This window comes from Chroicocephalus ridibundus, chromosome 5 (assembly GCF_963924245.1).
Source record: "Chroicocephalus ridibundus chromosome 5, bChrRid1.1, whole genome shotgun sequence".
NCBI classification, from domain to species: domain Eukaryota; kingdom Metazoa; phylum Chordata; class Aves; order Charadriiformes; family Laridae; genus Chroicocephalus; species Chroicocephalus ridibundus.
In genome coordinates, this window is record NC_086288.1 from 10,127,452 (window position 1) to 10,151,052 (window position 23,601).

General features: G+C 37.6%; 1 protein-coding gene across 3 annotated transcripts in view; it reads right to left on the reverse strand.

Annotated features, from left to right (window-relative positions):
- EDNRA (endothelin receptor type A) overlaps positions 1-22,672 on the reverse strand; it is a 32,682-nt gene extending 10,010 nt beyond the window's left edge. Inside the window, exons 1-4 of one of the 3 annotated variants that reach the window (XM_063336221.1) lie at positions 22,438-22,672; positions 21,674-21,844; positions 19,044-19,524; positions 6,276-6,403 (exon numbers count right to left, since the gene is read on the reverse strand). In XM_063336221.1, the coding sequence (XP_063192291.1) occupies positions 6,276-6,403; positions 19,044-19,445 (530 nt within the window). In that variant the 5' untranslated portion in view covers positions 19,446-19,524; positions 21,674-21,844; positions 22,438-22,672. Of the gene's footprint in view, positions 1-6,275; positions 6,404-19,043; positions 19,525-21,673; positions 21,848-22,437 lie in introns of all 3 variants that reach the window. The other 2 variants (XM_063336222.1, XM_063336220.1) reach the window with 2 other exon arrangements.
- Positions 22,673-23,601: the final 929 nt, after the last annotated feature.

The following is a 23,601-nucleotide window of genomic DNA, read 5'->3' on the forward strand; positions in this document are numbered from 1 at the left end:
TGCCGGTTTTCAAGGAACCTGTAGAAATTTATTAGCTTTGAGACCTCAACCTCTCTGTCAACTCTGGTGAAAAGGTTTGAAAATTATTTGGAGAAGACTGATAGGCATGCAATCCAGAATACAAACCAGACCATAAATAAAATTTTCAGTAGAAGACTTAGCTGTTGTCTAGCAATAACTGCAGTAAATGAGTTACTTAGCATCTCCAACAATTTAGCAAAGACAGCACTATCTAAAAATTATGGAAAGAACAAATATTATTTCTGATCTTATAATAATCTGAAATGCATGATGGATAGCTTTCTGTCATTGGTGATGCAACAGTTTCTAAACTGCTTATTTTACTGCCCCAAAATAATAGCACCTTCTCATTGAGAATTACAGTGCTACAAGGATATATAATGGCATCCCCTGGTGAAAGAGTCGTCTTTAGTTAAGGAGAAAAAAAGTCAAGAAAGGGTGTTCACCTGCTTTAAAAAATGTCAGAATAAGAAGTCACTGAAGCAGATTGTAAACTGTAAGCAGCTGTGTCATTTTATTGTCCTGACTATGGCAAGTGTTCTTTTCTTCCTCAGACATGCCCTCGTTTTCTGCCCCCTTGAGTCCTGGCAGATACATTTGGATACGTGCGGCTGCCACCTCTGTTCATAACACCATGGCACGAGCCAAGGTTAAGCTTTTCAAGCTTTTCAGAGAAAACCAAATAGGATGGTGATTTTAGCTGATGAGAGCAGCTAACTGGAGTACAAAAGGGCATACCAGCAGGCACAAGGAAGGTGAAAGGGATGGGGAAAGGAAATGTCCTCAACAGACCAGGAGGATACAGTTTGTAAGTGTGTAGGCTCTGAGTTGCAGGGATGAGTGAGCTTTGACAAAGGAAGGAAAGAACAGGGACATTTAGATGAGAAAGCTTTAGGTTGGAGGATTAGGTTGTGGGAGGATGAGAGTGGGATGGCAGAGGTGATTAGAAGGAATACAGAATTTTGGCATGAGCTTGAAGGCTCAGGGATAACACAGATTTAAGGAAAAACATAGTTGAGAACTGAGTTAGGATGCGTTGAGTGTACTGGGAAGTACTGGATTTTGAATTTCTGAGATGGAAGGAATGAAGAGCTTCCGATGTGGAAAAACATTACTTAGGGGATATAGGACCTTGGCTATAGAGGTCAGTAAAATTTAGAGTTATTAAAAGGCATCCTCACCCCTTCTCTAACCAAGACACTAATTTGGGATTCACACACAGAGCGTTTCTTCTGACTTCCTGTATCACACCCCCTTTTTCCTTTGAGGTGTGCATGTTAACAGGATGGAAAACTTGTAAATTAAATCCTTTGTAGCCTCAATATTAGAGGAAGGAAGATGCATGAATGCAAGATCAGGCTGTAAGCCCCTCACAAAAACTTCAGAAAACATTATTACTCAACATCACTGGAAGATCAGAGCCTTGTATGCCATCGTTCTTGCAGTAAACAGACTAGAAACGTTTGCTTTGATATCTATAGCAGTATCATACACAGCAGAGTCACAGGTGTACTACGGACAGGTTCTCAGTACATCATTTTAGCAGAAATGGATGTATAAAGTTTTTGAACATACTAAAGCGAACTACATTTTGGACTTGCAGACTAAAGGTAAAATCATGTTCTAAAGGCATCCTTATCTTCAAAAAATATCAGAAAGGAGGGAGGCAATGGTTCACTCATGGGGAGGAGGTCTACAAGATTGGAATTCTCAGCATTGAAACAAACTATACTGAGATAATTGAGAAAGTAACATTCAGCATCATATCTTCTCACACATATTTAGTCATATGAAAATTAAAATTTAAGTTTAATTAAATTGTGATAATCTCATATTTAATTTTACCAAATATCAAATTTTGGTTTTAATGACTAAATGGAATATTCATAGAAAATAACCTTTCACACAAATACTCAAATATTTGTGAACTTTGAAAATTTAGCGATCAACTCGGATTTTACTTTCTGTTGACTGGCAGGTTAACAATCAGTCCCATCAGCTGCATGAGGTACATGGTACTATCTCATCCTTGACTCAGTGATGTTCTTAGTGAACAGGGGTCTGTAGACCCCATATTTTTCAAGTAAGAAATGTAAAGTTTTTGTTGTGTCACTTGTATAACTATGTAATTGACAACAAATGGGTTGAAAATAGTGAATACAATTCTTCCCTTTCTTGCTTTTTTGTACCTGTTCTGTTTGAGTTACATCTGTTTTGTGCATGAGAAGATCAGTATGCACAGCAGTAAGGATTTGGGTCCTGTATGGTAGCAATTTTTTTTCAATTCACAATTCAAGTAATTATCAAATAGGGATTTATTGGCTGAAGAATTTTATGAATGGTTTTGGCTAAAGTGTAAGAAGCTCAGTAGTTTGCTAAATGCCTATTAACCTCCTACTACTTGGACACTTTATTCACTGCTCTAAAAGTGATTTGAAAAATAGTGGTAGTGTAATTTTTCAAATGGGTGTTCTGTGAGTTATGTAATATATAGGATCTTTGTCTAGCCACAAACCTCCCATAATTAAGAGTGGGAAAATACTGCAGGGTTTATTTCCCTCACACTTAGAAAATACAGGATGTCTGCCAGGCAACTGACATAAAATACATACATCATGCATTACGTTTAATTCCTCAATCTAAAATCTGTGTGTTTTGTCCTACTTTTTTGTTTGTTTGTTTCCCTTTTGTTCCCAATCTTGTCTAAAGTATTCAGTTCTTTTCCAGGTCGTTTCCTTTTCTCTGTTAAATGTTGTGGCTCCTCTTCTCTCTTCCCTTTTCATTTTCTACTGCTCATGAACGTGCTGTCAACTTTAGTATATCCCTCTTCTCCCATTCTTAGCTGTTTATTCCAACTTGCTTTTCATGGACTCTGCAGTTCCTCCTGCTACTTATAATTAGAGATGCATGGTATTTAATGATAAGGGATCATTACATCAAGAAGTATACATACATACAATTAAATATTTTGCACTCCTATCTAGATATAACTTCTTTAAAGCATTACTTTCAGAAGGACATCCTGTCTTGATCTGAGAACATTAAAAGCAGAGTACCTTTGCCTTTCCCTGGTGGTTTCTTCCTGTAGTTAATCACCCTCATTGTTAAAAATGTGTAACTTATTTTCATTTTGAATTTGTCTGGCTGAAACATTGTTCTATAGGTTCTTATTGTATTTTTCTTTGCTAAGCTAAAGATCCCATGATTATCTGGTACATCATCTGTATTTCAGTACTTGGGTATTATATTTAAGTGGCTTCTTAAGTATTGTTTTTGATAAGCAACATGTTGAGATCTGCAAGGCCACTGAATCATTTCTGATGCTTTTCTACACCTTGTACATGATTTCATCGTTTTTTGGTAAAGAATATTCTAGAACTCTAGTTAGACTTCCAGTATTGGTCTCATTAATCCAGCATGGTTGTAGTTTTTGCTGTGGCCCGGATTAGTTTTTGGAACAATTTGGATGAATTTTACCATAGTGGTATCCAATCAGAATTTTAAAAAAATGTATTGCGGGCCTTAAGAAATGAAATCAAGGAGTATCTGAAAATTGTATCATGGGCTTTAGTTTGTCTGTGGACTATCAGTCTCCTCTGTCTGCTGTCTTACAGAGCAGGTGCTTTTGTTCCCTTATTCCTTTTGACTGCATTAGAAAATTGGTTATTCAAATGGACCACTAGTATAACATATTTCTGTTCTACAAGTATTATCAGCCCTTTATAAGAGGGAAAAGCACTACAGAAAAGATAAGAGACTTTATCAAGGAGGTAAGAAGCAGTAACTGCCAAGATCAGTGTCAAGACAGTTCCTAAATGACACTACTGTTGCTGATATCGATCTGTTCCTCTTCATTGCGAGAGATCACAGCTGTTCTTCATTTTAAGGATAGCCAGCAGTGTGCTGATTGCAAAGATCTTAATACAATAAAGCTCTTTGAGCTTTGTTTTAGTGGTAAAATCTTGACTTATCTTAACTTACTGGAAGTTGGGCCAGATGAAAGTACCTACCCTGAGATTTCTGTTCTATGCAATTTGGTATGCAGAGGAGGCAAGAAAAGGGTGTACACATATTAAATGAGATCCATATCTTCACTCTTTTTCTTACAACCATTTCTTCATCAAAATCATTATGCCCAAGACATAAACAAGCATAAAAGTCCAGGAAGGTAAATATCCTTCCTCTTAGTCACAGTCAAGCACTGTTTAGAAAAAGAGTCAGACTATCATTATCGTCACCATCATGACCTGGAGTTTAAAAATGCCATAGGGGCATCTGAAACAAGTGTGAGCTTCCTCTGAAGGGTGAATGGCTGGTTTGGTGTTTTCTGTCAGCCTCTTAAAACCCTTCCACATGTAAGTGGACATTGTTTCCCTCGGGCTTGCACAATTAAACCTTAATACACTGTCAGTGCAAGTCACTTTGTGCAAGGGGCAGTAGTAATGAGTGGAGTTAGCACAGGGAACAGCCCTTGCAGGAAAACAAAATAATCCTGTTCGAAATTAAGGCTGTAGTCTGTAAAAGGGACAGAGAGTCAACAATTACCAAAGCTATGGAGCTCTGAATTTATTATACCAATTAACTCTTATCTTTTTCTACCTCCTAGAATGCAATTCCATATATAGACACCCAAGATAACTCTAAATGAGATTGTTTTCAGGACCTTTTTAAAGAAGAGAGTAACTCGCCTGTAGACCAGAAACAGTCCAGTTGTGACAGCACACAATTCCATATTTACTCATTTTCCATGCTAAAAAGCAAACATTACCTGATGTGGAATTCTGTATTAATGTGACTATGCCACTTCCAGTGCCCAACCTAACTTGTTGAAGGTGCTCTCAGATCCTGATTTTATGGTGATTTAACCTAGATTCACTTTGTGTTAGTCAATATCTGACTGTATACATGTGTCTTTGAACACACATTCTCTGCAACCATTTACTAGAGTAGCACCAGATGATAAAGAATATGTCCTTGTCAAAGCACGTAAAATGGGGGAGGAAATTAAATCGTCTGAGTCTGATCCCATACAAGACTATACTCAAATGGAAATAGCATCTGATTGTTGCGTGGATTAGCAAATCAGTGCTCATTAAATAATATGTATGCATATATAAGGAGGTAGCTTCAGCTGTGTTACTTCCAATTTATGAAAATGTATGTAACAGTAGGACTAAATCTAGTGATACTACATTGGTCGGAACGCATCTAACAAATTCCCTGTTTCATATGTGCTTGATCTATGATTTATTCCTTAGAGCAGTCCATGGGATTGTATTTTATGCTGGGCAGATATTGTTTGAGAAATAGTATTCTTTTTATAGTTCTCAGACTTAAAAAGGGAAACAGAACACTTGCCTGTGCTATATTTTTTTGTTTCTGGCTTCAGCTAATGAGTCACTAATACAATAAGGAACTGTATTTCAGGTGTGGATACTAGTAAGTTACTCATCCGTTGCAAACCTTGTACATCTACTTTTTATGTAAAACCAAACCAAGATTAATTTTAAAGTTTCTTTTACCTTTGCATCGCTGTACTAATACACATAAGGTATTTTATTTATAAATATTTTCTATATCAGAATTACTGATATTTTGGACTAGTAAAGGATCAAGACCAATAAAAATAGCTTTTACAGAAGTGAAGTCTTCACCTGCTATTGCCTTATATGAATGAAGAAAAAACATAAAAGAATAATGTTCAAAAGTACCTCAGCTGTTATTCTATCAAAAAGTTTATGTATCTTCCTGAGCACTTCTAGCAGAGGCATTAATTTTCAAACTATCAAAGCAAGTTTCTAACATGTTTTCCAATAAAACTCAATTACTTATAAAAGTTATCAAAATAAACACTGGTCCATAGGCAGTCAGTTGAAAAAAATTATTTTTAAGACTAAAGATTATGATACTGTTCAAATACAAAACAAGCATGAGGTCATATGAAAGAAAGAATTCTGAATACTGAGTTAAATCCCAGTAAATTTTTCTCTGGTAAAGGAAATTGAAATAATGCTTTAGGAGAGCTTTTAAATACCTTTAAAAAAAACCTGTAAAGTTAATTAGTCCAATGGCTTCATATTATACTTTGAGTCACAGATGTGGTGCTTTGTTATAGCCAGGATATCAAAAAACAGAATGTAAGTTACATCTATACCATAGTCTGCCTGCTAGGATGACCATACTCAGTGCTCCCAGTTTTAGGAAAACTGCAAGGGCAAGAACGGTGTCTGTCAACAGAGTAAAACATACTGTACCTGTCCACGCTAAGGGCACAGAGGTTAAGGACTGTGATGCCCACCGATGCCTTCTGTATAAAGGGAAGGAATTTGCAGAGAAACTGTCCAAATTCAGAATCTCCAAAAGGCCACTTCTGAGCAAGGAGCTAAAAAGAAGATATAAAATAATCAGAATATTTAATCAGTAACTTAGCAAGTATATAATAATTGTAATTATTTCTTGTAACCTTGAATTTTCCATACCTCAAGCATGTCCTTAGTACTGAGTGAATCTGGGAAGTAACTGCTACTACAGAAGCACAGAGCATGCAAGTTTAAACTTAGGTGTTGACCTTGTGCTGTTGTAATAGTAACTTGCATTGTTAAAAGATTTTTTATTCTTGTGCTTCAGCCACCAGTACTGAATAAGGGAAATGTAACTCAACCCTGTCATGAGTGGTTGCAATTACCGTGTCCCAGAACCAAGCAGTCAAGTCATAGCTCACAGTTCATAATGAAATACCTCAGAGCCAAATTCTCATGCTGCACGCAAGTAGATTCTTGTCATTGTAAATGTACCACTGTGTAACTCATTACAATATTCACTGCCAGATTCTTAAGTGTGTGGAGAAAATATTGTACATACATAATTTGTTCCATATTATGTTTTAAAAGACTACCATCATACATACGTGTGGGCTGTCCTACAAGGCAACAGAAAAGCATCCATTTGGAAAGACGTGAATGAGTGGCTGGGGTTTAGATTAGTATTTCCAAGGAGACATTTACATAACAGATATGAGTACACTGATTCATGTGAATAGTTGTGAATAATTAGGACGTAAACAGCAATCTTTCTAGCTGTAACTGTTAAAGCTTTGAACAAGTATACATACAAAATATCGGATACAAAATTATTCAGGGTAGTCAAATCTACAACTGACTGCAGAGTCACAGATCATCTCCCTTTACTGGATGCGTGGCAGTAAATCTAAGTAAATGTAATGAGTGAAAAATTATTAAGTCCACACAAAGTACTGAGCTGATTCCACTCAAGAAAGGAATCTTACAGTCACCATGAAGAGTTGAAGAACTAAGTCACTAAACCTTCTCACCAGAAAGGGAAGAGTCACTCTTGCAGTACTGTGTTTTTTAATCATCTTCCCCAGTCTCTACTACTGAGGCTTTGTCAGGGGTAGGATAGTGAATAAGGGGTAAGATGAGTTCTTTGTGTGATGTAGCGCAGCAGTTCTTATGCTCTTAACAACTTCTGTTGAAGTGGTTGTGTAATAGAAAGCATTAGATTTGAAATAAAAATATCAAGTGCTTGAGTCAGATATGTAATTTGTCAACATCTTAGCGGATGTTGTATCCCCTATATAAACAGGGGGCAGAGTTTTAAAGTCAGTAATAATAACTGTCTTACTGGATAATTAAATAATTACTACTATTGTGCAGTCATTGGTTTTGTATTAAGCCTTACTGAACAAAAGCTGGAACACAGACTATTTTGATGGTACCATCTAAATTTTATGTTTTTATTTGCCTCAGAGGAAGACAGCAAACGATACTCTGTGGAGTAACAATTATATGCCAAACCCAAGCTTCTGAAAGCTTCTAAAACCCAATTTTGCTGAATTTTTGAAGATAGTCAGATAGAGACCTGGGACCGTTTTATGGAACTAAAATAGATTTAGACTTCTCAACAGTTTTATTACCAAGTGCCTGAGATGGAGATAAACTGGTGGCATAACCAGCATTTCCAATAAATACAGTATGTGCGATGTGCCACAGTCTAGCTGTTGCTGGGCGAGAGTGCAGAACGGAAAACAGAGAACAAGGAACCATACTTTCATCTGCACAAATGTGCAAGGACTGACACCTCTGCATTCTGCATGCAAAAATTAGTTGTGTTCTTTCAATGATAGATACAACCTATGAATCATATATTTTTAACATTTTTACAGTTAAAACTGAAATAAGATTATACTGTTTGGAATATGATTAATTCAATAGAAATTTGAATTGTTGTTTTCAGAGTTTATTTTCTCGCAGACCTGTTCTGCCACGCCATCTTCATATTTGGGCAGACTTCTTTGCTTACAGTCAGTTCACATTTTGAGAGTTATCTTTGCAACCACAAGGCCTATAAATTTTTTTCAGTAGAAGCTTAGGCTCTGGAACACACTCATTTGGTAAGAGTGGGTGGATTCTGCCTGTAGAATTAGAAAAACAAATTTTGGTTGTAGCTCAGAACTGCAGTATTCAAAGTAAACATTTTATTTCTATTTTAATTACTGTTAAATTGAAACATACTAGTAATCACTACCTTTAACAATATAAATGTTAACTATGGGGAGTTAAAATTCACATCCATCTTCATCTCAGTTAAGTTTCACAGCATGAGTTTTTCTGGGCACTTTGCTGTAGTGTACAGGATGTTTATCACTGAATGCCGGATTTGTAAGAATTCATCTTCTCTTCACCAGTCCTGATCTGGCTTTTTCACATCCTCTTTTTTTTATAGCCATTCATCACAATGCTGAATTACTTGTGCTTTTTTCCCCAAAATAATACCTCAAAAATGATGAAAGCAGCTATGTATTACATAGTGCCTATGTCTCTCTAGGACCATATTCATACTGTCATTTGATTACTTGTATTTCAAGACAGATTTTAGCAATTCATAGCTTTTAGCCATCTGGTTGTTAATACTATGAAGCAAACCTATGTGTATGACTGCTTGTTAAATAGGAATGGCATTATCTGTTAGGCATTATATTTTTAACTGGATTTTTTTTTTTTTCAGCTGAATATTAACATGAGATTTCTCAACATAACCTATAGGATCAATCCAAGTTTGTCTACTCCCTATTTCTTGAGAGTGGTAGAATATCATACAAATATGCTTCCATTTGTGATTTACCTTCAAGACCACAGCAGAGAAAATGTGAGCACCTTTGCAATGTTATTCTAGTTCAGGGCAATCACATTTGACGAAAGCCCTTGTGCCAGAAGCTAGGGAATGGATCACTAGGATTGGTGATTTAACTATTGTCGGTACCTTCAGTAAGAAAGGTAATGAGATTATACCTGCAAACTGTTGATTAATTCTTCGGATTTTATCTGTTATCTATACACTAAATGAAATACATTGAAAGCTCTGGCAGAATTATTTTCTAGCTAGATTTGCAGTATTATAATAAATGGTTGCATGGCATTGTTTTGCCTTTTGCCTACAACTCTTGCATGAGGCTTTAGTTTATGTCAGGGCTGCAGAAAAGATGTTGGAAAACGAAGGGGCAATCTGAATCCATGGTAATTCTCCAGCCAGTTGTAGTCACATGGAACTTCAGCTCCAGAATCTTGCCTGGGTTTGGGTAAAATCAGAATAGTTTTCAGACACCACTGTGTGAAGGCTAAATTATAAATGGCACTGCCAGGGAAAAGAGGCCCTAGCAGACTTTTGTCAATCCCCTGTGCCAACCAGAGCCCCAAAACTGATTTATCATTACCGATCACACTTTAAAAGGCAACTGAAAGATAGCCACCTATTCATTTATGTGCACTGACTGTGACTGTAGCGTATACCCAGCAATAGGAATGAACAAGCATTTTGTAGTGACTGTGAAACTCCGTTACTACAAGGCAAATATTAGCTTCAAAAAGAAAAGTGTTGTACTTGAAAAAGGTTCACTAACTCGTTACTCCTCACAGGGAAGTTTTATCATGGTTTCAGCGTGTATACATCTTCCCCACACCCCAGGAAGCTCTCCTTTTTTAAGATTAAAAGTATTTTATTCCTTTTGTTTCTTACACTTTTCCACTAATTGAAGTAACATCAGTACAAAGTCATTAGACATTCTTTTCAAGTTGATTTTAATCAAAATCACTGGGATCAGAATTATTTGATTTTTAAGATTAACTTTGCAATCATTTCCATGGGTATACTCCATTATCATTCCACATCAGCTATGCATTCATTACTTCCCCTTGGATCAGGTGCCAGATTTTTCTTCTGTAGATATTTTTAGTTGGCAAATCTGATCCTGTCTTTGGTTTTACTAATTTTACATCAAAACAAGTCCATTGCCCTCTGTTCTGCCCCAGCAGGGTACAGAAACTTCAGAGGGAAATAACACATTTATTTTGTATAAAAAAAATGGGCCCAGGAATTTAATTGAATTAATCTGGTTTTACTTAGGTAAAATATAAGAACTGAGACTACGTCTCTGCTCTTCCAGTGGTTTTGCATGTTTTAATATCCAAACAAAATGAGATTACATTTTCTCTCAAGGCACGAGGATAGGAGGAATCAGGCTGATTATCCCAACTTGTATCCCAGTTCTCCGTGAGTTGGTCAAATGGATCGTGCTTTTGGAAACCCACTCACAAAATCTCTGAGATTTCGAAATAAGATATGCGGCAAAGGAAGTGCACTTTTCCCCCTGCGCAGTTTGCAACTTAGCAGTATTTCATACTGTTCAACTGTGGAGCAATTCCTAAGTGAGAAAAGAGTGTAGTCAACAGCATATTTTTACACTGAAATCAGAAACCAAGATTTCAAGGTTCTACTGTTGGTCTTAGAAAACCTCAGCAAAGTGACCAGACAGCCACAGCTTCCTTGAGCATCTCCCCTTCTCTGCTGCTTTATAAGGCCTCTCTGCCCTGACGCTGCAGCTTGAAACAAACAAGACAGCAGCGCTGAGAACATTCCTTTGCAATGATTTTTAAATGTCACTCAGTTGATTTTATTCTACTGCTGTTGCTATTTTCTAATCCCCATTAGTATGCTATCTGATGTACAAAACATAAAGTCCCACTGTGCATCCCAAGCAATTCATATATAGTCTAAAAGAGAGAATGTTATAATCCAACCACATGAGTATTCACCAGTACATGCTCATGTGCATCCACAGTGTTTATCTAATAGTCGGCTGATACTGTGTGTTTACAGGCAGTGATGACCCTGGAGCTCAGCCCAAAATAGATGGATTGGGTTAGATGCTGGATATGAACCAGCTCTAAGCTGCTCTATAAAAACTGCTTTGGGTCAACAACTACGTATCAGGAGGTCCTCTCTGCCACGTGGCATTGAGGATGAAAGCAAAGGTTTCATACCTGCCCTTTCCTGCTCCTAGTGCTCTAGAACCTTTCTTTTCCTATATCCACGTGGGACCATTGTTGTGCTGACACAGAAGATCTGTTTTCCAGAACCTGAACTGTGTTTCATAAAGATAGTGCTTGCCCCTCATGCCACCCCCATGCAGGATACTCTCCTGAGTTTCATGGCATTTAAATGTTGAATGATACTGATGGAACAACTCTGGCACAACCTTGGCAGTCAAGAGTTTCTGCTCTGTCTTCAGCAGGACAAATAGAATTACCTTCCATGACTTCTTACACTTGTGCAGTAATGGAGAAATGGACCAAACCAGCAGATTTCTGTTCGTATAGGTAATGTCTAGTTGTGTAAGTGACCAGCATCTCCTAATTGTAGAGTTACAAAACCAGTGTATTCCAGGGTGATGTGATTTCCTTTCCTTGCAACATAGCCCAGAATGAAAGATGAGAAATTCCTCTGGTTTTGTCAGATCAGCAGATTTGGGGTTTTTTTAAATTTGTTTTTTAAGGCTAGTTTCCTCTAGGAGACATTGAGCTGTCTTAGTAAAGCTCTGTCTTACATTGCGTTCTGCAATTATGCATGCCCTTGTCTGCTTCAAGGCACGAGCCAAATATGGTACCTGGCTATTCTGCTTGGAATCCAGGTGAAATCTGAGTGAACACAGAAGTGTCCAAAGTCTATACCAGTGAGCTGACTGCGTCAAGTGACAAAAGATGATGATTCTGACTGAAGTGTTCCTCCTGCCTCTGATCCATAAGACTGGTTAATTAGGAAGAAGGGTGGATTGAGTCTCCTGCTTGTGGTATTTTGATTGTGGTATTTTGATTCAGTGACTCAACCGGGACCCTTCTGTCTCCATGAAACTTCATAGGACAAGAATTCACTGCATGTTCTCAAGCCTTTCTCTTTGTCCTGCGACCCATATATCCAAGAGAGAATTGCATTGCAGGACAATCCTCATCCATTGCTTGCTTGGGACCCACAGACAGTTGTTCATCCCACATATGTAGCTCAGCTGTGCTCCACCGCTTTGCTGTAAGGGTGAAGGAGAGAGAACACAGCCTGTCTCTAGGTACTCCTTCCCTTTCCACTGCTGGAGTTAAAAGCCTTGACTTTGGGAAGGACAGTGAGTAGAGGAAAAGTAGAGGAAAACAAAGAAAAAGGCTAACCTTTATAATGCAGGGCACAAGACCAATATTGAGTATATCATGGTGACATGATAGTTTGGGCTTCTGCTAACTTTGGTATCACTTGTTTTTTTTCTTTATACTTAGATTCATGATACTGCCATGGGAGAGAAGGCACACTGCATCTCTTCAACTGTCCTTGGCAGGAAATACATTCCTAATTTTGCTACAACCAAGAACCGACTTTTTTCCACTTTGGGTGGATAAAAGTTTGACTGTTTTTTTTTTTTTTCTGGAAGGAGGAAAGGTTATGTGGGGATCCATGAGAACCATCAAAGACATTTTTTCCTCAGAATTGCCATACCACAACTTTTTCTGCTATTTTGGTCATCTTTGCCCAACTGAGTAAAGGTGGAGGTAGCAGAGGGTCTCATGCCATTTCATGAATGCCTGCAGACTTTTTCTCCTGCTTAGGCAGCTCTGAAAGGGAATGTGTAGTTTTTACACAAGAGAAAATAGATTATACTTCAAGAGATCCTGAAAAGTGAGAAAACAAATGCCCTGTTTTTGAAGCAGAAAATTCTGTCTCAACTAACTGATAAAAAAATAAATCCTAAGTTTTACGTTCTTGTTAAAATGTTTATATTTATTACAAAAATCTACTTAGTGGTAAAGCATTCCTAACAGCTCTAGACATCTCCCCTGTGGTATTTTTGCTGTTTACAAAGTAGGATTAGTTTCTTTTTTGTTGTTCTGTGGTGTTGGCTAACTTCCTATCCTTTTACGTAGACTGTTTCTCAAGCTGCTCTTCTTCAGGGAAATGAGCTGCAAGGTGTGCTTATGTGCATGGCGATTTGTTGAAAAGAATTTTTTCAATCCCTGGGCAAAATATTGCTTTTGTTATTCTTCCAACCGTGTTGTCTTTTGTGTGTGGCTAAAGAGAGTGACAGGGTTGCTAAGAAATTACTGCAGAACTGGTAAACCCTGGATATGCACAATCAAAACAATTCCCTGTTATCTGTAGAGTTCTGCTGATTGAAAAATAAAGAGAGCGAACATACTAAAATATTCTGTTAAACTTAAGAGTCTCTAGGTACTACACGGTACTACAAATCTGCAGAACAGCAAGGCAGGCATGAGATGTGAAACTGAAGATGAGGGAGGAGATGCCTGTGCATTGAAGGGAACATATATCCCACCTCCCCAAAGTACAGCCATTAGTTAAAGGCAGAGTGGATCTTGAACTAAGACCTAGAATATAAAATCTCTTCCTTAACCCCTACCTTGGTATGCATATTAAACACTTTCTGCTAGGAAGCTGAAGTCTGTACATGGAGAGAACATTCCTGATTGACTTCCCTTCCCTGTTCCATTTTGCATAACTTCTGCCTTCTGACTCAGTTCCTGTGCTCTAGATTTATGTACGATCGTGACATGGAGACACACACCCAAATAACAGGTCATGTTCTGAGCAAGTTATATGGATTTCTGCATCACACGGGACTACCAATATGTTACTTCTTGGAATCACTGATAAGACTTCAGTGAAAGCCAGAATGCAGTTGTTAAACTGGTGGCCTCAGAATTTCCTACTGGTGCTGGTACTTCTTGAGAACTATACACTGCACACATGACAAATTTTGCTTTTAAAGGGGGGTTTCTTTTCTAAGTACACTTAACTTTTTGTGGGCTTGGCCTTGTAGTCCTTTGGCACAAACCTGTAACTACTGTGGATGTCACTTCCTCTGTTAGCCTACACGATCGGTCTAAATGTGTTCAATTATCCCTGCTTATGTATAATATTAATTCTGTCAGTAAACGTAATCAGGTATGCCAAATAATTTGTGATTAAGAGGGAACTGGCTAACACTTACGCATTTTCTCTGATGTTGAAAATTGTCCATGACTAGAAATGCTTCAGCTAAGTCTTCCTTTACTGAAGACAAAATGGCTGAAGATGTTTGCTTACTGCCAGCTACCTTTTATATTTAGACTCATAATGTGCTAGGTGGGCTACTCAGATTTAGATGCTGTCACAACTAAGGTAAGCATGAATACCAATTTACTAACAAAAAAGCTTAGTTTATTAAAGAAAACATCATCTTCTTGAGTTGAGCGGTGGACAGTCTTGCTTGTTTTCTGGGTAGATATCTTTCACTTTATACCAGTAAAATAATTAGGAAAATATTTTTATTCACATTTAAAGAAACGGGTTAGAATCTGGATAATTAGCTTAATCTACTTCTTTTTAAACTAATGGTTTAAGGAGTTAAGCACATTAAGATGTAAGACAATATCATTTATGTCAGTCCTATGTAGGTCAGTTTGAAATAAACAGAACTAATTTAAACATTTTTCTCTAAATTGCATAAAAATGGAAGCAGTCACAGCTCAGGACTTCCCAGTAACATAGTTAAAACAATTTTGCCATTCCATGCCTTGGCCTAGAGTGCTTTTAGCTCCAGGAGCTCAGGAAAGAGCAATGGACAGCTTTTTCTGCGGAGAGCACATGTTGTTCTTGCTGTTGCTCTGTTAAACCTTAGCTGGTGACAGTGACAGCAGCATCAGCAGCAGCCATAAGGGCTTTCCAGCACTTTAGCACAGCCAAGGCAATAGTAGTGCTACGGATATTCTGCTGCTGCCTATGTATAGCCTTAGAAAATTGTCTAGTTTCTGTATGGAAAGCAGACCTCTAAAGAAGTTTTCATACAAATTTAGGTTCTTTGCTACAAATACATACGGCAGCGATGCAGCAGCTTTCAGCTATGTGCTATGCCACCTGATGCGATGGTATGAAAAAAAGAGGGATGAAAAAAGAGGTATGAAACCTGTCTCTTCTTCAGTGCCTTAACCCTACCTCTACAGCAGCATAAAGCATAAAAGTTGTATTTCCCAATCTTCTTTTCACTGCAAAGAAGTCATTCTTACTGATCTGGAGGCTTTAGGCTTTGGCATCTTGAATGTCTGAGATGGGTATGTTTTGGGTAAAGAGGAACTATTTGGGTCCAGGTGGTATAAATATGTGATTGAAAATGAAATTGTCTTAGTTTGGTCTATTAAAGCTGGATTTATTTCCAATAAAACTCAATTTGTTACAATTTTTAATATTGATTTGATACTACAAGTGGATATACTAGTGGTAATTAAGTGTAATGGGGCTTTAATACATCCAAAGTATCTTCAAAGGAGGCTAGTGAATATTACTCACATCTCAGTCCATTTAACAAATTGCTAAGGGGAATCCGCTATATAATTACAGTAGCTGGAGAAAGTAAGGGGGAATTTTTGGGCCTACTGTACCATGAAGAAAGGATAAAAATGTCCAATACCATATGACCATATCTTTAGCTGACATAAATGACATAATTTTTTTTTCCCCAGCATCACATCTTTGTTAATTGTATAGATGTGTAACAGAATGATGGTCTCAATTCTCCTGGGATCTTAAATTTTCAATTAATATAATCTTACAGCTGCTTCTCCTTAGAAGCATTTGTAAAATGGATCTGAGTATCAGTAACATTACCTACTTCTCTTTGGAAGGAATTTCAAAATAGTTAAGGCTACCTTATGTTTCAGGAAAGTAATTATACCTGTTTCTGATATTACGTTGTAATTACATAATATTACACGTTTCGTTCTATACGACATGGCCATCTTAATACTGTACTATTGGTTATTTGAATAGGCAGATGAATGCTTGTTTACTGTAATTCTGATTTCAGACCTGTTTTGTCCTTGTAAAAATGAAGATCTCACCTATAAGGTATTAAGTGTTTGACACCATTTGTTTATATAGGATACTAATAAATGGTTCAACATGAGGCTAACTCTAAAGCTAAAAGAATCTTTAAAATAAAGTTCAGAACTAAGTGTATAAAACACTTTTAAATTTAAACTTTAAAACAAAAATAAAACCACTTTATTTTTTTTTCCTGAAAAGACTATCACTTCCACTTTCAAATTGTGACATTTCCAGTGCTCACCCTTCATGCTGTCACTCAGCAAGAGGAGCTAAATGGTGCCCCAGAGTTTAGGATCCCTCGTGATACAAACCAGACTGGTATTTAACAAACTTTAAAATCAACTCCTAATGTAGGCAGACATGTTACTGAATGGTTTACATGAAAAATGGACTGTAAATAATAACAGCATTTGTTACCAGAAGTACTAGACTCCCTTATAAATGCTATAAATGCTTCCCTATGTCAGAATACATGCAGCTAACCTTATACAACAGTTGTATGTGGTAATTTTTAAGTCATTTATTTTGGAGGTTCAAGCACTCAAAATTACTAAAAGCTTGAATGCTTGTAAACACAATTTTAATTCTGCCTTCTTAATGTGGGAATTGACATACATTGATGTCAAGGGGATGCAGTTTCATTCACAGCCTTTATTTATCAAATGCTTCGCTGCAGTACAGAAATAAATTTTCATACAGGCTGAGGTAATTTCATTTGTACAGACATTTAGGACCACAGTTTAGCTCGTCATATTAGATATAGCACGGCAAGTGAACCTATAGAATACCAAAGAAGTGTCAGAAAACTAATAGAAAAAAATGTACTGCAAAGTAAAAATGTACTGCAAAGTAAAGGGAATGTAAAAAATATTGTTTGTTACTTTTAACTAGACTTCTAAAGAATTTTCAGAAGACCATCAAAAGGCAATTCTGAAAGGCAAAATTAATTCTAGGTTTCCATTCCTCTTTGTGAAGAAGCAGCAGAGCTCTTGAAAAGTTAGAGAAAATTGTATAAAAAACCAGCTGTTCTTTCCCAAACTCAGCTCTGAAAAAACACGTGCCATTTTCCCTAAAATTTCTTATCAGAAATACAATAAGAAGCAAGAACACTGCCTTAGCAATTATCCATAAAGACATCAGGATAATTTACCAGGGAGAAAACTGTAATGCATCATGGGAGATGCAGTCCAGGCTACGAGTCCAGTTCACCAAGAATAATGAAAACATGCAGAACCCCAGTCCTGTGTCCCATTAGGCATCCACACAGTTATGGAAGACAGGTGAATCTCAAATCAGGCAGAGACTAATCTTTCTCATCAACTTGTTAATCCAAAATACTCTACAGATATCTGATATCTTGTCAACAAATTGATTATTTAATTTTCCATTTGAAAAGTGGAAACTAGAATTTACATTAAATCACGTGCATTATTATGCACGTCTTTATCCTAGCTTCAAATTCATATTATATTAAAACCAGATAAAGTTAAAAGACTTATCTGTAATTTATACTACTGGAAGATCAGAACCAGGTACTGCATTTTACAATGGGATAATATGCCTTGGTATAAATGTCGTGTTTGCACATACACTATTTTTAATCCATTAATGAATTCAAATTTTTATGATCTTGTCCTATCAGTACCTGCATTATAATGCAGGTCAATAGTTATGATGTCTATAGTTATAAAGACACAAAATACGTCTTTTCAATTCACTGTTTCTTTAATTTTAAAATCCAATTTGAAACCACAGGACAGTAGTTATTATAAAGTTATGCATTAAAATGTTTTGTTTAAAACACATGTAAATAAAATCAAAGTCTCTGGAATCTTTAAGGCCCAAAATTGCAAAGAATGTTTTTTTTTCATTATATTACCTAGTGGTTTTTTTACTAACAGAAACACTTTTTTACTGAGAAAAGAAAGAAAAATTACAATATCCTATCAGCTATGCACCTGTATACAATCCACAAAGATACAGATAGAAGCTTACAACATTCTTTGACAATTTTCTAAGATAAGTTAATAGCAGCGAGATATATTAAAAGAGGACTCAGTTCTGTTCATTCAAGCCTGTTCTGGAATCATGCAAGTTACATAAGTAAACATATATTTGTTTATGGCACTGCTTTATGGCTTTGTTTAATTAAAATGGAAAATAAAAAAACTGGGACAGGATAACTTTATACCAGATTAAAGAATTGGTGAGGATCCTTCTTAGACTTGGACAAATCCAGATGAAATTTAATATTTCAAAAATGTTCTGTGATATAATTGATTTTACTAACTCTGTAATAATTTTGAGAATCTGCTATTAATTAATTAAAACCTTACTGCTCAACTTAACTGAAATAATCTCTCTCCACAAAGTCATAACATGAAGACCACGGATCACAGAGTATTTTCTGTAAAAACATAAAGTAAGGATAGGGTATTCCAAAAATAGCAACTAGTCCAATGCTGTATGTCCATCAAGGAGGAGAACAGTTTATAAAAAGTCTTCCCTCATAAATTCTTTTGCTAGCTATAGTAGCTATAATAAATGAAGAGTTCCTGTGAAATGCTCAACGCCGTGCTTTGGTTAAGAGCTAAAAGCTACATCACCTTTAAAAGGAGATACGCTTTTTCTTTATGGAGGTGAGACCTGAGAGCAAGGTTTTTGCTGTAGAAGAAAAAGGAGCTGTATTTTTTCTGAAGTGCACTATTCATTGACAAAAGAGCACTCCTTAGACAAAGAAGTAACCACAGAGAACAGACAGCGTACTTGTAAGGAAACTGCAATTAGAATGTATTGTTGTTGCATCCTACCTTGTACACAATGATAGGAATATCAATGACGATATAGATAAGGTCTCCTAGTGCCAGACTGGCGATCAGTGCATTCGGGCCATTCCTCATACACTTGTTCTGGTAAATGATCCTCAGCAGAGTTGCATTCCCAACCATTCCAACGATGAAAATAGCACAAGATACCACCGTGTTGATATATTTAAAAGTTTCAGCAATCTTGGTCTGCTGGGAGCATTTGACAGTTTGGTTGGACACCAGGGGCTGTCTGGTGGTTAGGAGTATGCTGGATTCGATCCCTGAGAAAGTGGAAAGGTAATTTCCCAAGTCACTCCGATTGGCAGTGTATCTGTCAGAGCTGTCACAGAGGACAAATCCTGGAACCAGCAGCAGCAAGGAAACTCTTAAACACAAGGCTTCCATCCTGAAGTCCCAAAAAAGCAGATTCAGTGAGACAACAGTTTTTTTCAGTATTTCAGTGAGGTAATTCTCACTTCTTCACCTGCAGAGAGAAAAAATAAACAAAAACAAAGAAGAAAGAAACACAGAATCAATACAACAGGTAGACTACACACCCTGCTTCTCGCTTAGGAAGGTATTTGAATGTACAGTCTCTACAGCGCATATGTATAAACACCTGCTTATAATCACTGTGCTACTCTGAAATCTAAATTACCCGCGTTTTACTGTCTGACAAAAGGCAAAGACAAAAAATTACATAAGTAATTGATAGCTTATACAAATGAGATCCAGGAAAACCCTCTTAGTTTGAGACAGAATTTGTACGAGTGGAAAAAATATCATGGATGAAGTTCTGTTTTCAAATATAGTCTTGCAAGAAAAGCGTACCAGCAAAGAAAAGCGTACCTTGGAGACTGATGAATGATATTTTAGTTACAATAAAAAGTTACTATTTTTTCTTTGAAAAAGTAAGGTATCAGCACTGCATTAATAATTAAAATATAAATAAATAACAAAAAATTGTTAATTTTCTGAGTGTTGGTGATATATTGCAACACTGAGGCTTTATATTATTTTTCTCTGATTTTATAATTACCTGGATTTCAAGTGAAGACTGAAAATACATGTATTTCAAGTAAAATTTTGGACCAGATCCAAAGTCCCTAAATATTAGGAGGAAGACTTATAGTCTCAGGGTAGACCTCAGGCCAGGAAAAACCCTTCAAACTTTACATGTCATATGGTCACTGAATGTCATTGCAGCTCATGTTCAGTACTTACTCATGGTGAAATTAATTATAAAAATATAAGCTCTTTTAAAGATAAAAAATACTTGGTTTAGTATTCTAAGCAACAATTCATGACATTTCCAGATAGAAAAGGAAGCATCATAGCATTCTGTCCCAAAAAGTATGACTGCCTATGCGTAACCACCAGAGCTGGCTCCCCGCCACAGGGAGTATAGATACTACCCCTCCCCTGAAACCAAGGAGGCCACTCAAGTCCACTTCCTTGAAGCCTCAGTTTAATTTAAGATAAAGATTTTTTTAAATGGCTCATATCTGCAAAACAAGACGAAGTGCTGCAGTGTTGCCAAAAGAAGAGTGAAAAGTCAAGTATAACTTTCTGATTTCTAGGGACTTGCACGAAGGATTTGGGAGGATCCTTTTTAATAAATGATCCTAATTTCATTCCCTATGGGGCTATTAAGTCAGAGTTTATAGCAAGAAGTTTACTAGAGAAAGAATGTGGGAGACAATTTACTGATAGGAGCCACAGTATAAATATTTACTACTATTATCCTGTTCTGTTGTGTGTGGTCTGTAGAAATGTGTGTGTACCTATATACAGCAGCAAATGCAATGTTAACCTGAGTATTCCTGTCTGGCATGTAGAGTGTCATCCCTCACAGACCAGACATTTACAGTCTTTTATATTGGTGTATTTGAGATGAGGATCTGACCAACTGTGAGTTCCTGGGCACTCATTGTTAAAGTTTAATATACTAAATAGTAAATCCTTCTTTATTAAATGCCGGTTAAGATGGTATCTCAGAGCAGTTAGCAACAGTTTGCATGATGTAAATGTGTTCACTTTAGGTTTCTAAATCATATCAGAAACAACAGACTTATTTGACTGTGACTCTTTTCAGGCAAGTATTAATACTTTTCTTATTTGCTATGACTATGGTTCTCCAGTTTACAAATGGAAAAACTGAATCACTAATGATTTAAATAACTAAGTTCATACTTCCTAAGTAAATGTGATACAGCTATGAACAGAACCCCCAGCCCTATGCTTTAGTGGTTTTATTAGTATCCTCCTTATTTAATGACCTTTTCTTGCGAAAATTTGGTATATGTATATCATACAAACATGGTGGTAGCATGGCAATCATGCCGCCAGCATGCAAAGCTAGGAACAAACTTGCCAATTACCATCTCTTCCCTCTCCCGAAAAAAACTTTTTCATAAGAAGCAAAACTAGAAAATTTTTAATATAATAATTTCTAAGGATATTTTCTTAAGGATTCCTGACAGCCCTTCATTCCTCTGTGCATATTTTCAAAGTAATTCTGTTGTTATGGAATGTAACATGCAAGCTACCTCATGTAAGTAACATAGCAGCATCTGTAATAACTTTTTGTAATAGCATAATCTAGTATTCTCCTTCTCGTGTAATCTGAGTACCTGGAGCGTGTGCGGTTGTTGCGTGACTGTGGAGGCCACATGCATGTGCTGTGCCTGGGCTCCTACGGCACTGCAGAAGGAGCCGCGGATGCGGAGAACTAAACTCCTAACAACTGGCCTGGGGGTGTCAAGCCGAAAAAATTCCCATGCCGAGATTCCCAAGAAGAGACCCTGCTATCGGAAATGAAATTGTTCAAAGGATTACAGACCAGCTAAAACGTTAACAGTGATTAATCTGCCCAAAAGGCAGCCGAGATGTAAACAGGAGCTAATAAACTTCAGCAGGGCACAAAAGCGCTGAAAGAAATACATTTCTCTTGGTTGTCTCCCGCTCCAGCGCAGGCAGTGGGAGCTCTCTGCTGCTGGGATAATCGCCTTGCATTTCTTCCTCTTAACACACAGGAAAACATTCTCCGCTTGTAACGCTATCAAAAGATCAGTTCCAACAAGCACTTGGCAAATCAGTACTACCTCCCCTATACAGAGCATCTGACAAAATCTACATATTGTTAAACTTTATTTAATAATAGTTATCCCAAGCTGCCTCGTGCCTGTCTGTCGTCCTCTCTCTTCCTCTCTCCCTCTCTGACTCGCACACGCTCGCACACACACACACACGCACTGAGAGGTGCAGCATCGCCACCTAATCGCTATCTGGAGGGTTATCGAGAAGTGCTGGAAGTGTCCCGCGGTCTGGGCCGGGCTGTCCCCGGGGCCGGGCAGTGGCTCCCGGCCGGCTGCGGCAGCGGGGACCGCGCACTCACCCCCGCCGTGCCTCCCCCGCCGGGCTCGGGCTCACGCTCATGCTGTGGCTGCTGCGGCTGCTGCTGCTGAGAATTTCCTCCGAGTGGCTTTTCCTGGGATAGTCTTACCAGATCCTCCTGCCTGCGTCTGACTGGGTGGGATTGAAAATCTCCACCTCCGCTAGATCAGTAAAAGAAAGAGGCAGACTGAAGAAGTCAGAGCGTCCCCTCTTTTCTGCCCCCTCCCCCAATTAAAACAAACCTCCAGCCCAAACTGAGCCCCTGCCAATGTTAAACACAAAGGCTGCCTCCCGGGCACAGGGGAACACTGAGCTCTTTAACTGTTTCCTCGCTGAAATGGAGCTGAACTACTTTGCTAGACTCATCTGTGCAACAGCCTTGGGAATCCACTACTGTAGCTGCCTGCTAATAGCTCATAGGGTTCTCAGAAAGGTTGCGTGTCTGATCGAACCAGGCGATGTAGGAGCCATGAGCAGAGCGAGGAAAACAAATCTCATGAGAAAACATACAGCTTTTGCGTTGCATTTTCCCCAGGTTTGGCCAGGTTTATAATATGTTTCCAAGACGATCAGTAAAACTCGGTGTGTAAGAGTTTCAAACAAGCTGGATCTGTAAACAGTGTCTGTTCCTGGGTGAAGATATCTGTGGTCCATCTAGGACACACCTTGCTAATACCTCTTAGTTTTCAAGACCAAAAATGCATTTACAAAGGTAATAAAAATGCAGCATTTTCTGGCATTCCTGTGGTCCCAATACTGTTCTTCTGTCAGAACAGTGGTACAAAAAAACTCACGCAGAAGAAGTGGGAAGTTCTCTTATAGATAATAGTCTTTTCTCATGATGAAAAAACACCGGTGTATTAGAGGGAGCAGCTTGTAGTGGAAACAGTTTAAAAATCCGTCCATGCTAGCAAGTTCCAGAAATCTTGAGTCCCTTGTTGAATCAATGCAGGATCCTCATTTCATGGCAAGTTTCCATCTGGCCATACCACAGAAATTATTTTCTAAACACATATGGGCTTCTTTTGGATACATAAAGGCAGTCTTCCTAAATATGATATAAAAATACATGATCCTAAAAGAATAAAAACAGACTGAAAAGAACAATAGAAAATGTGATGCTAGTGGCCTGCAGAATTAAAATATCTGGCACTAAATCATGTAA